Source organism: Haplochromis burtoni, unplaced genomic scaffold (genome assembly GCF_018398535.1).
Source record: "Haplochromis burtoni strain Fernald_Lab_line unplaced genomic scaffold, NCSU_Asbu1 Contig_186, whole genome shotgun sequence".
Taxonomy (NCBI): Eukaryota; Metazoa; Chordata; class Actinopteri; order Cichliformes; family Cichlidae; genus Haplochromis; species Haplochromis burtoni.
In genome coordinates this window covers 138,900-151,488 of record NW_024582547.1, presented here as the reverse complement: position 1 = coordinate 151,488, position 12,589 = coordinate 138,900, and the positions used below count along the sequence as shown (strand labels likewise).

Genomic DNA, 12,589 nt, shown 5'->3' with positions numbered 1-12,589 from the left:
TTGTACACAGTCCTGACTTTTGCCTCCTGTGGTGTCCTACATCCTACATCTTCCAGAGAAAGACTGTCCCTGTAATAAATTAAGATGAACAACACAAAGAGCCACTGGGTTATGCATACACACATTCCAATCAAACTATGGTTATATATTTATATATGTACACATATATAAAAACTGCAGTATTTTGTTTAAGAATGAAGAGCAATGCAGTAAATCAGTAACAGACTAAAATTGCTTTCTCTCGTCAAATTAAACTGAGACTAGTTTTCCTGTGATGTACGCATCCTTGCATTGCCTGGCCTGATTACACTCGATCCAATTATCAGCTCAAATAATAAAGCTGTTTTGTGTCAAGTGCACATGTCAGACCCCACTGTAAATTATCTAATTATTATTGTCTAGTGTCTGGGTTAAAGAACGAGATGACAAAATGCACAAACTATTCATTTAGCCACACAGGCAGTTTGTGGGAACAATTAGAAAAACTTTGCAATTTGTTAGATTAAAAGAATCACTTTTTACCTCCATGCTTCTGTTAGTCAGACATGCATTTGTTTTAACTAATTCTCAGCTTGTTCCTACACGGTGGTGTGAGATAAAAAATGCAGTGAATTGCAAGACAATCCCTTATTGAGCTGAAGACATTACAGATGTTTTTAATTAATTCATTTATTCTTTTGCGGCTAGACAAATCCCCCTTCAATGCCTGCTTCTTGTCAATATTTTGCTGTGCATACATTTCCTTTTTGAGGGTGACCTGAAATGAACTGTTAGATTGCTAAGGCATTGTTAAAACATCGTCCTGTGTAAAGCAAACTTTTACAGAACATCTTTTTTTTTCTTAGAGACAAAATGCTCTTTCCCCCTTGAAATTGAACATTTTGTTCATGAAGATAAAAATAAATACTCACCTTCTTGATACCCTCTGAAGGGCTGGATACAGAGTTCTCAAAGCCATTGTTTTTGTTGATGACTTTCCACAGTTCAGCATATGTGCTGTCCTGCTCCAGAGGGTTGGTGCCTTTGGCCCTAAAATACTCGTACACAGCCGAGTCTCTCACCGTCCCATAAACTAGGTCCACCTGCTTGGACAGGTCCTGGAATGATCTGCATGGTCACATGAGTGAATTACTTGCTTTGTTTAAAGATAAAAGAAGAAAACATACAGTAACTGTCATGATAATTGAAACATTATAACATTAGCATTAATGTTACTTAACGTTAACATGAGGTTTTATTTACCAACAGATAAAAAGCAAAAATATTGGATATCTATAGGGGATATCTGTAAAAGCCCAGCAAAGTGTTTGAGATACTGACTTGGATTACTCAGCTCTCAATCCAGTCGAGCATCTGTGGAATGTGCTGGACAAAGAAGTCAGATCCATGGATCTCAAGTCTCAACTGATAGAAAGAATGTGCTGCTAACATCTTGGCTGCAGATACTACAGCACACCTTCAGGAGTCTAGTGGACTCCGTGTCTCGATGGATCAGGGCTGTTTTGATCAACGCAATTTATTTATTTAACAAAAATTAGGCCAAAATGCATCACTACATCACATGATTCAGTAGCTTGCAACACGACTTTTACTAGCCTTAACTTTAAGTAATGGTTTTGGAGGAAGCATTATGCATTGTCGTTCTGGTTTTTTTTTTTTTTTTATCAATTTTGTTGTAGATTTGCGCTACACTTGTGATATCCAGTCCTGGAAAGAGTGGCAACTGTCTTGAATGTTTTCCTCTTGTGAATAAACTTTCACAAATGATTGGTTTTGATGGAAACAGCATCACAATAGCTGAAAGCTCCCAAGCAGCAAACTGCCAAAACTTCTATAAAACTTTTTTTTTCTGCTCCATAGAGGTGGCCACACTTGTGAGGCTCAACTAATCAAGTGTATTTCATTAGCAGCAATTGGCTGCTAATTGCCCTCTTAAGGTGCGCTTAAGTTTTTCACACACTGCTTCTGAATCGTGGCTTAATTTTTTAGATAAATAATGACATCGTTTATTTGTCATGTTTTGTATTTCATCTGAAGTTACATGTAACTAATTTGAAGACATGCCTAGGACCAGATTATTTGTTGTATGTCCCGATACAGAAAAAGATGAAACCTTGAAAGGGGCTGTACTTTATTTTATGATGGCTATGCTTGTGGTAAAATGTTTAGTTTTCAAAGGATACCTTTTCTGTCATAAACTACTCACATAAAGTGTGTTATGATGATAAATAACATAGATGGGCTTAAGGTTTGCATCCAGCAAAGTTGCTACAACTAACTGTATGTTAGCTTGTAAAATCATGCTCCACTATTTCTCCACACATGCATGATGCAAGAAATCCCCGATGTATGAAATACTTCTGGTATTAATTCAAGAAACATGCATGAACAAATGCTTAACATTAAAACTATTAAATTACACTTGTCCATGTGTCACAACAAATTCATATTTCATTACTATCAGATGATAAACCAGATACAAGATTCCATTATTTTGTTAATGTTGTATTGTTATAATTATCCACAATAACAGTGACACAGACAATTCCAATTTATTAGATGTCCCTTTATTGCTAATCTAGATATTAACTATTATATTGCTATATAAATAGGATATAAGCATTCCTGTGTTTGCAACCCGGTAGAGCAAAATCAAAAAAATGTGGCAAACACTAATTCAAGCTGATATCAGCACTCTTTTCCCCTTTCATTCATTATGCCACATAAGTCTCTTGGCTTCTGTCCTTTACAGAAGGACTCTCTTTTCCCTCTATTTAAAATTCAAGATTTAACTTGCCCCTAATGCACTCCAACAAATCAGTAGACCTAAAACTGCTGCCTTCCTTTTTAATGCACATTGGAGCAAATCACTAATCATCATGCCCTTTATCAACTAAATTAGCTACACCTGTAGTGCGATACCACAACTTTCTCCAGCATTGCCAGCACAATGAGTCCAGTGTGATTCACAGTAATGATGATCAGTTTGGGGGTACTGCATTCATGAATGATTATGGGGTTCATCCCAATGGCTGGTCATTAATCCCCAGTAGAACCTGCTCCAAATTGCATTCTACTTTTTATTGGATCTAGAAGTTTCTGCCTCAAGATTGTAGGAAATAAGAAAAAAGCCACTTGCAGCTTTCATTTTAAGATGGACTAATTCTGAAACTTAAAAAGCTAAATATTTGCCAATTGCCAATGCAATGTAAAAAATGTTTTCATATCGCCAATTTTCTTTATTGGTATTCAGCTGATATGTCAACTCAATTATTAATACCTGACAGGGGTGATGGCTATTTGATATGACTATAAGAAACTAAAGAAGAGATGGAACACACACCCTTTAACCATGTCATGTTGACACTGCATAATTTGTCCAACAGCGGGGCGCTCTACAGCACCACGAGTCAGACAGCACATTATTCACGACTTGTTGTGGCAATAAAACATTGTTATTAATTATTACAAAACATTAATATAAATTAGATTGTTATAATATCTTGTTAAAGTCTCATAATAACTACAAAAAACAAAAGTTAAGGAAATCTGTTCATGTTTTTTTCCCTTGAAGCTTTAACCGTCTTTTTTCCAATTCTCTGAGAAGTCGGAGAATTCAATAGCTTATCTGGAGCTGATACTGCAGGACTAATTCAACCATTTAATTGGAGGCGTATATGGTGTGGAAGTGGTTGTGGAAAGGGGAAAACAGCAAGTGAGAGCAAAACAAATGACCTATTAGATATTTCATGGTCTCTAACTTCTGCTGTCACATTAAACTACGAGCTTTAATGCACTGGGTTAAATATTCAGATTTTTGTCTAACATCTTAGTTTCATAACTACATAAACACTGTGACCTATAGTGTGTTATGAAGGTGCAGATTTAAGATACCACAGAAAAAACAATGGAAGAAGGTGAAATAATTAATAATATGTATATGATCTACATGTACTAAGAATCGTGGCCCATTTTAAGTACTTTTTCTGGTTCACCTTTTCTTCAAAGCACTGCATCACTCTTAGATTTTTGTAATAACTGCAGAAAGGTGAACCCTCTGTTCAATAAATATAATGGCTGAAGTACATTACACAGACCTTTTCCTTTCGTTCCTTTTTCCCCACACATGCATGCATAGATTTGTTAGCTTTACATATCTGTAACTGGCCAAAGCAGTGAAAACTGAAACAATATAAAAATCAAGAGAATTTAGCCAAAAAACTTGATCTAATTAGTATTAATCTACAAGGTATCTGAAGGGACACAAGTTATTAAACTAATCTCTCACTTTTTCTTTTGCTCTCTCAAACTAATTCAAGATAAGAACATAAGATTAGGGTTTAAATCACAGCAGGGGGTGAAAAAAATCACCTCTTTGTCCCCAGGCGTAGTAAAGGCTTATTTTGACACACTGTAAACAAATAGGAACGAGTTGTGTAGTGTTTAAAAATGCAAATGTTCACTTAAGATTAAGTTATTGCTCCTGTTACACCACACTCATGTATCATGCACACACCCACACTCAGAGAGAGACAAATGCAAACATGCATGTGTGCTTAGCATTGCTCTTATTGGAAATTTTCTAAATGTCATTTCCTCTGATCATTTCCATGTGGACATTCACAGCATTACCTAAATCCAGGGTAATGCAACCTCACTGACAGCAAAAGCCCGAGCTGCTAGTTTTTTGGGCTGTATGGCAAGATCCATAACCTGTTTGTGAAAGAAAACAGATTTTTCCAAGAATCAAAGCAACAGCTTGAGCTTTAATGTTTTTCAGATGAAGGAAGGTGGACTGAACCTCACTCCATCTGATTTATAACATTCAAGTCACATTGACTCCAAGGCTAGGATATTGGTTTTATGTTGGAGGACAAGCTACCAATGCCATTGTGACAAACACAAAGCAGGGACACATTTCAGTTGTGTACATTTGGAGATATGCAGCCCTGTTCTGTCAGGTACGTCGGAGTATTAGTACACATTACACAATGTTGTCAAAATAGAGGAATGTTGGAATTTTCAGGGTACGGTGCATGTGCTTAGCATTGCTCTAATTCACAGTCCTCTCGGATTATTCCTGTATGGACATTAATGACCCAGCTGTTCCTACACTGACCAAAATAATAGGACTTTAAATGAAGGTATTAACGTTCCTCTTTCCAACACTCTTCCACAGCTTTTCACAAAACTGAGTTTACAACGTGCGTCTGAAAGAACTGAATTCCAAACCTTTTCCCTGCACAGGAGTGATGTCTCCTTACTAGAAAAAGAATTGCACCACACAATACACACTGCTTTTCTTTCCCAAGCCACTCTACTGTATTTTTTCCAGATCAATGAGAAAAAGAGATTGTCCTAAAGAGCCATTGTACATTTTCTATACCATCTGTGAAAATGACACACAGACTGAGTTCTCCCTCTGCATCTCAGTAAGCAGCTATCGCAAATGTTTATCAGGCCAAAAAAGATCAAATTTGTTAATGGAACTGGGTCACAAACAGCCACTTATTCATATTGTCAAATACATATTTAAAACGCTTACAGGTCGAAAAAGGGAGAAGTGCAGTAAATTGTTTTGAATTTAATTTTTTAAAATTGGCTAATTTAGTGTAATAAACTGATAGTTTTGCTACTTTGTGTTGCCAAACTGTGCGAAACTGTAGTTTTCAGAAATTATATTTTCTCCATACAAGATTACCATTTCCAGTGCTTGATAAAAAACTATATCTCAGGCAGTAATCATCAAAATCTTTTTAGTTTTTACACATATGCAGCATGCATCCAATCCATACAGTACTTTGGATTGGGCGGGTCGATCGTGGCTCAAAGAGTTGGCAGTTCCTCTTGTAACCGGAAGGTTGCTGGTTCGAGCCCCGGCTCGGACAGTCTCGGTCATTGTGTGCTTGTGCAAGACACTTCACCTGCCGCCTACTGGTGACGGCCAGAGGGGGCTTCTGTCAGTCTGCCCCAGGGCAGCTGTGGCTACAACTGTAGCTCGCCTCCACCAGTGTGTGAGAGTGAATGAATAGTGGAATCGTAAAACGCTTTGAGGGCCCTGAAAAGCGCTATATAAATGCAATCCCTTATTATTATTATTACCTTGACTGATAGTATAGTCAATTTAGATTAGCACAAAGGTGAATCCAACACAGCCTAGTGTTACTATTGAAAACAGCAGATGTCATGAGGTTTTTTTTTTTTAATTTAAAACTGGTCACAGTGTACTTTCTTCTTCAATTTAATTCTTAAGTGCCATCATTTGCAGTGTGGTTCTGTTAAACTGTAACACACGCACCACAAATAAAGATTAATGTCTCTCTAAACAGAAGCACGCACACACACACACACACACACCTGCAAACAAAATCTCTTCACAGGTGAGCTGTGTACTGCTTAGCATTCGCCTCGTCTACTCATATGTCCACATGTGGCTATTTGTTCAACAGAAGATGGACCCAATGCAATCAAATGCCTCTCTGCTCATTCTTTGGGGAGAGACAGCAGACCAAATTGGATTCACTGACAAATAAAATTTTGGCTGAAGACAGGGTATTTGTTAGGCAGTGGGTCAGAAATCACCGAAGCACTGTGTAGACTGACATGCACACAGATTATTCTTAAAACTCAGCAGCACATGTCCCTGTAATTAAAATACTGTAGAATGTTTAATGCCTCAAAATATCACCCCATATTATATTTATATATAAAAAAATCCACATGTGATTTGAATTAAGCTTCTCTTTAGATAAATCAAATAAATAACACATAGGCAAAGACATGCATTTAGGATTGAAGCACGCAGATGCTTATTAGCATAAGCATGTGGATAGGAAAAAGATAGCTTGAAGCCATTCATGGCTCTGTTATGCTTCTAGTAATGTCCCTTGAGTCAGCTCAATTGGGGCTGAAGACCATTGGTGTGAAGTAAGAAAGCCTGAGCTTATCAGAACTCTGGTCCCTGCTCCTTGTTCCCTAATTGAGGCTAGCAGCTCAAGGCCACTTTAGCTGCTACTAGCAAAATACACCCAATTTTCACAGACTGCATTGTGGCTAATGCATGTGCTGGGCTTTTTACCAAGAAGAGACAGATACCGAATACAACTATGTGCTCTCTAGTTTTGATTAGCATAATTTCTTTACTATCTATCTATCTCTTTTTTTTTTTAAGTTTATTTTTTTACCGAACTGCGTTGTCCATTCGTGAAACAGTGAGGTAGGCTGCCAGGTTTGCTGTGTAGGACGAACACACGATAAGGGTGAAAAGCCACCAGCTGCCCATGACGATACGGAGAGCCACTGATCCCAGGATGGAGTCACTTCCTGTTGTGGTACAGACAGAAGCACAGAGTTAAAAACTACAAAATAAGTCTTTGCCTTGCACCAGGTTTGGTTTCAAATAATCACTACTGCCATGATTGATTTATCAGGTCATTCTTTCCTCAATTACAAAAAATTGGCCAATTTAATTTTCAAAGTAAAGTACTGTACTCAAATTGCTTGTGACATTGAGTTTCATTTCAAAGAATATTTGTGGTTGTTTTTCTGTATCGCAAATAAAACAAGACGTAGTGAAAAAACCAAACCAAACCCATAAAATGTTTCAGGTTTTTCAAACATGTTGCTGATAAAAATCAAAAAATGCAACCCATTATAGTACATTATAATACTGCTGAAATATATAGATTCTGCTTTACAAAGCAATCACTGTGATTATATTATAAGAGAGCCATATGATAATACCTTATGTAATGACTCTATTTTTTTTACCAATATGATTTTAAGATATTTTTTTTATTTTCTGAAGCAATTGTACTTAAAAATTGTGCTAATATTTGCATAAAACACCAGAGAAGCTGTCTGCATGGTGATTCTGTATAATTACTGTAAGATTTAATAATTTACTTTCCCGAGAGCTTTGTGTATTCAGAACCATCTACCCTGAAATGCTACTGTTTTTTTTTTTTAAATTTTCCCAAAGAACACGCTACTCATTAAAATTCATCCTTCTTTTTTCACCCACATCTTTAATCCTGGCTTTTCCTTGTTTTCCTTGAGGTTAAGAGACTGGTTCATCACATTAGCTTTGGTATCATCAGTATTTCTTCTGTCATACCAACACATTCTCTGCAAAACAATCCTGAAACAGCTTTTGAGGTGCATGAGAAAAATGTCAGCACAAATTCTAATTTTGAAGTGTAAAGCCACAGAAATGCCATCTGAATGATTCAGGAATATGAAATGTAATGAAAACATATTTGTCTAAAAGTGTCACCATCAACACAACTGCACCCTTATGACATCTCGGAAAAGGAAGAAAAAAAGCCCAAAAAATCTGGGGCCTTGTCAGATGCATAGCACTGCGGCATCAGTCATTTTTATTACATACAGCTTTGATTTGTTGAGGTCACTGAATGTGAAATGTGGCTCTGGAAACTTTACTGGATTTTACCCCACTGCAATGGTCCACTGTGGTACAGTCTCTTTCATCTTAGAAACAAATTGATTAAACCCTTTATTCATAAGGAAATTGTGTTAGTTTAATTTGTTCTCCTAGACAGTTTCAGATAATTTCCTACCTTGGTCTGACCTCCTTTTGGAACAAAAGAAGTGTAGTCCCTGCTTGAAAAAGGCAGTGATAAAAGTCAGCATGTCTTTTTTTTTTTTTTTTTTTTTTTTTTGAAAAAAAAAAAAAACACCAAAAAAAAAAAAAAAAAAGCCAGCATGTCTGGGCGTAGATAGTACATTGTGCACCGAACATACAACAAAAACCAGCCAAGTGTTGGCATATCATTATAAAATCAGTGGGGGGATATGATTGCCAAGTTTATGCACTCTGACAATGGCACACTATGCATCAGCAGTCAGATCCGTATCAAAGTGACCTACGTCATCCCCAAGAAAAAAATGCAATCCACTTGACTCAAACAAAAAGTGGCAACTTTGGAACATGAGCCAGAAATGAGGGAGAGGCAGAAAAAAGGAGAGGAATTTAGCTTATCTTGAAATATAGTGGGTGTTGGGTTAAAAAAGGCTCACGGGCAGTGTGCCAGACTTTGACAGATGCAGTTGAGGCTTTAACATCAGTTGCTGAAGTAGTCATTTATCCACAGCGGACATACCTGGATCTCCACCAGATCTAAAGATGGGATGCTCTCTTTGTCAAGGGCACCTTTAGAAAATGCTAAGGTGGGCGCTGTGCCCCAGACTGACTCACTACTGAATCAGCATTTTCTCTACACAGACGTAGACATTAACATATGTTCTTCACTTGATTTGACTTTTTCATTGTGCTCTTTTGTCATTAATCCCTTAAAGCATTTTAATTGTTTTTCGTGACTTGTTCTATTTCATGTCAGGTTTCACATTCAAAACTGTCTGACTGGTGGGTTTCACTGATATGCCACTGAAGGCTAAATACAGACAGGTTTTCATACAGTCACTATGGAACAAAACCTGCAAAGCCTTGACTCTTTGTTATGACAAATACTGTTCAGGATGTGCAATTGCTGTTTTTGGATGTTGTCATTGACTAACACAAACTCTATTACCCACCTTGTTGCACAAAAGCACCGTAGACAATCCAGATAGCACTCTGAAGCGAAGTGGAAACGGTAGGTGGTGGATGACCGGCTGTATTGTTCTGGCAGCGCACTGCCTGGATGCGCCTGAGCAGGAAGATCATGATGCCCACCACAGGGATGGCTGCAGCTATGCATGCCCAGACTGCCAGATCAAATGGTGCGAGTAAAGAAAAAATGTTGATCTTTTCTTCTGACTTGTGCATCAAAATTCCCACTGAGTAATCCAGGTAGCGTTTGCTGAAATCAACCACACTCTCACGCTCTGGCGTGATGGTGATTGCTGATACTGCCAAGTCAGCACGCTGTGAACAAAGAACAATACGTTTCCATTTTCAGTAACTTTCTAACATTCTATTTTAAATCAACAGAGGAGATAATTACACTGTCATATGTTGTTGGGTATCAGAAACAAATCTAGTTAACTTCACCTGCATTAATTAGTGAATCTTTTCTCAACACTTAGGAGATTAGATTGGCTTGTGTGTCTGTAAAATCATTTGCCTGTGTATATAAAAGGCCTCCAAGCTTGAATCTAATATGTACACTGACACAGGAATTATCCTTTCTGACAGTGTGAAAACCTTGCGTCTTATTCTCTAGACAAACCATTAGCGTGGTGTTTCTGTGACACTGCTCCAAATGGAGGGGCTGAATTGGAAGGAAATTTGTTATGTGCCATCTTTTCATTCTTCACAATAACACTGATAAACCTCAAGAACCTCTTTCAGTCCACATTTTCAATTTAAAAATGGATCTTCAGGAACAAAAAGAGACAGGAATTTGCTATCATCTCAACTCAAGTCCTCACTTAAACAATTTCTCTCTGCCGATTCGTGCCCTCAGCAGAAGAAAAACCAGAATCTTTTGTAATGATGACATGAAACGTCCATCATAACTAACCTGCTACATTGCTGAATAGTCTGTATGGTTATTCTGTGTTATTGTAGCATTGAAAATGTTCCTTCTGCATTTAACAAATCACACAGCTCACTCAGATAAACAGTTGAATTAAGTAATAACATGTATCATGCTGTCATATACCGAATACAAGACTCTAAGAAAGTTTATACAGACACTATGTACAGTGCGCAATATATATACACTTCTGCCTTTATTAAATTGAATTTAAATTCCACTATTATTATGAATCATAACAGTATTTGTCAGGGATCCATTCTAACAGCAGTATTCAGACCCATTCAATCAAACTGGGATGACACCGACTACAACAAAAAGAAAAGTTTGTTTGATTCTTTCTTTCTTTCTCTCTTTCTTTTTCTTTTTTTTATTACTAAGCCTCATTATTAGGTTTCTATTTCAGAGCAAAATAAAAATGGCATGACTCCCAGAAAAAAATATTTGGACTGAAATCTGGACATTGATTGAGTGAGATAAAAAGTAAAACCCACTAACCTTGCCAATGAGCTCTCCAATCATGCCATTCCAGGATCCATTAGGGAGTGCTGAGCCATACTTCCCATCTCCAACTTGGTAGATATCATACTTGAAGCCCAGGATCTTAGCGAGGGCATCTAGCACGTCGATGGAGAAACCCTTGTATCTCTTGGGTTGGCCCAGAATATTTTCTGCCACCATCACAAAAGGTTCTTCCTGTTTGAAACAATATTGTGTCATATAGTAAATGAGCTTTTAGGTAATCTGCTACTCATGTTAGCATAATCTTGAGAAAAGTGTGAATTTTATCTCCAAGGCCATGGATTTAGACTTCAACTTTGAAAAGACTAGAGTATGTGTGTGTGTGTGTGTGTGTGTGTGTGTGTGTGTGTGTGTGTGTGTGTGTGTGTGTGTGTGTGTGTGTGTGTGTGCTTAATGACAGGAATGTCATTTATCAAAATGCACCAAAATCCCCTAAGGGCCAGATTGGCAACTGAAGCGAGGACACAATCAGTCATCTTAAGAACAGCAGGGTGACACCTTTATGAAGAGCTTTTGGGTGATCTATTTTAATCTTAATAAAATAGTTTCCTTAGCAACTGTTGACCCGTAACACATGGCGCCATGACAAATGCTATGGGTCATCAATGTGGAAATTGCTATTCTGAATTTATTGCACCGACTCCTGGTTCTTCTTTATGGGTTGAAAGTGTCAGGGCAGAATTAAACGGGTGAAGGTGGACTAAGGCGAGCTGAGAAAAACAGGAGGGGGACAGGTAAGGAGGGGTGGTTGTGGTGCTGGTGGTTAAGTGGGCTGGGGCAAATGACTTGATTAAGTGACACTGCCAGGAAAGAGCTTAGCTGAACTCATGTGAATGAATAAGCTGCAGGTAAATCATGTGTGAAAAAGAGGAAAAATGGAGACTGAGGAGGTGGAGAAGTGACTGAGGGGGAGGACAAGGTTAGAGACTTTGCTACTAGAATATGACAAGCGGTCTAAGAAAAGCCGCTGCAGTGTAGGACTGATGTTTAGCAGGCTTCTGCTGTGCTACATTCTCAGGACAAGACAGAGAGCACGACTTAATATTTCACTTTGAAACAGAGAAAATGTGCAGTGTCCTCTCTCATGATGATTATAATGACTGAAATAAATATTTTGAGTAAAAAAAATATTCATTGTACCCCTTTCTGTATATTATGCTGAATGTTTAGCAAACTGCCGCACGTGATAGCAGAGGTTCGGTTAAAAGGTTCAGCTTAAAAACATGACTTTACTAGCTGAGGAATCAAGTTTCACTAATCTGTTTGTTCTGTTGTATTTAGTTTATGTTGAAATTCAAGCTTTAAAGAAATATGCAGTGTTGTGTATCATGTAAATAAAGTTTTTGCTTCATGCTGTGCACATGAGACATTTGATCTAACCTGGAAAAGAAAATATTTATTGCAAAAATAGAATAAAAGCCACACAAATTGCAGTTAATTATCAACAGCAAACTTTATGATGTAAACCCCAGGTAATGTCAAAAACATGTAGGGTTAATGTATGAATATCTGAAAAAAATGCAGCAAAACTGTGCTAGTGTGTGTGCTACAGAAACACTGATGCTTAA

At 37.5% G+C, this 12,589-nt stretch overlaps 1 protein-coding gene across 2 annotated transcripts in view; it reads right to left on the bottom strand.

The window, feature by feature from the left end:
- The window catches only part of LOC102310064 (glutamate receptor ionotropic, delta-1), a 92,194-nt gene that overhangs the window by 8,201 nt on the left and 71,404 nt on the right, over nt 1-12,589 (bottom strand). For both annotated transcript variants that reach the window (XM_042225867.1, XM_005934497.2), the window contains exons 8-11: nt 10,998-11,195; nt 9,556-9,886; nt 7,185-7,323; nt 912-1,107 (exon numbers count right to left, since the gene is read on the bottom strand). In XM_042225867.1, the coding sequence (XP_042081801.1) occupies nt 912-1,107; nt 7,185-7,323; nt 9,556-9,886; nt 10,998-11,195 (864 nt within the window). The remainder of the gene's footprint in view (nt 1-911; nt 1,108-7,184; nt 7,324-9,555; nt 9,887-10,997; nt 11,196-12,589) is intronic.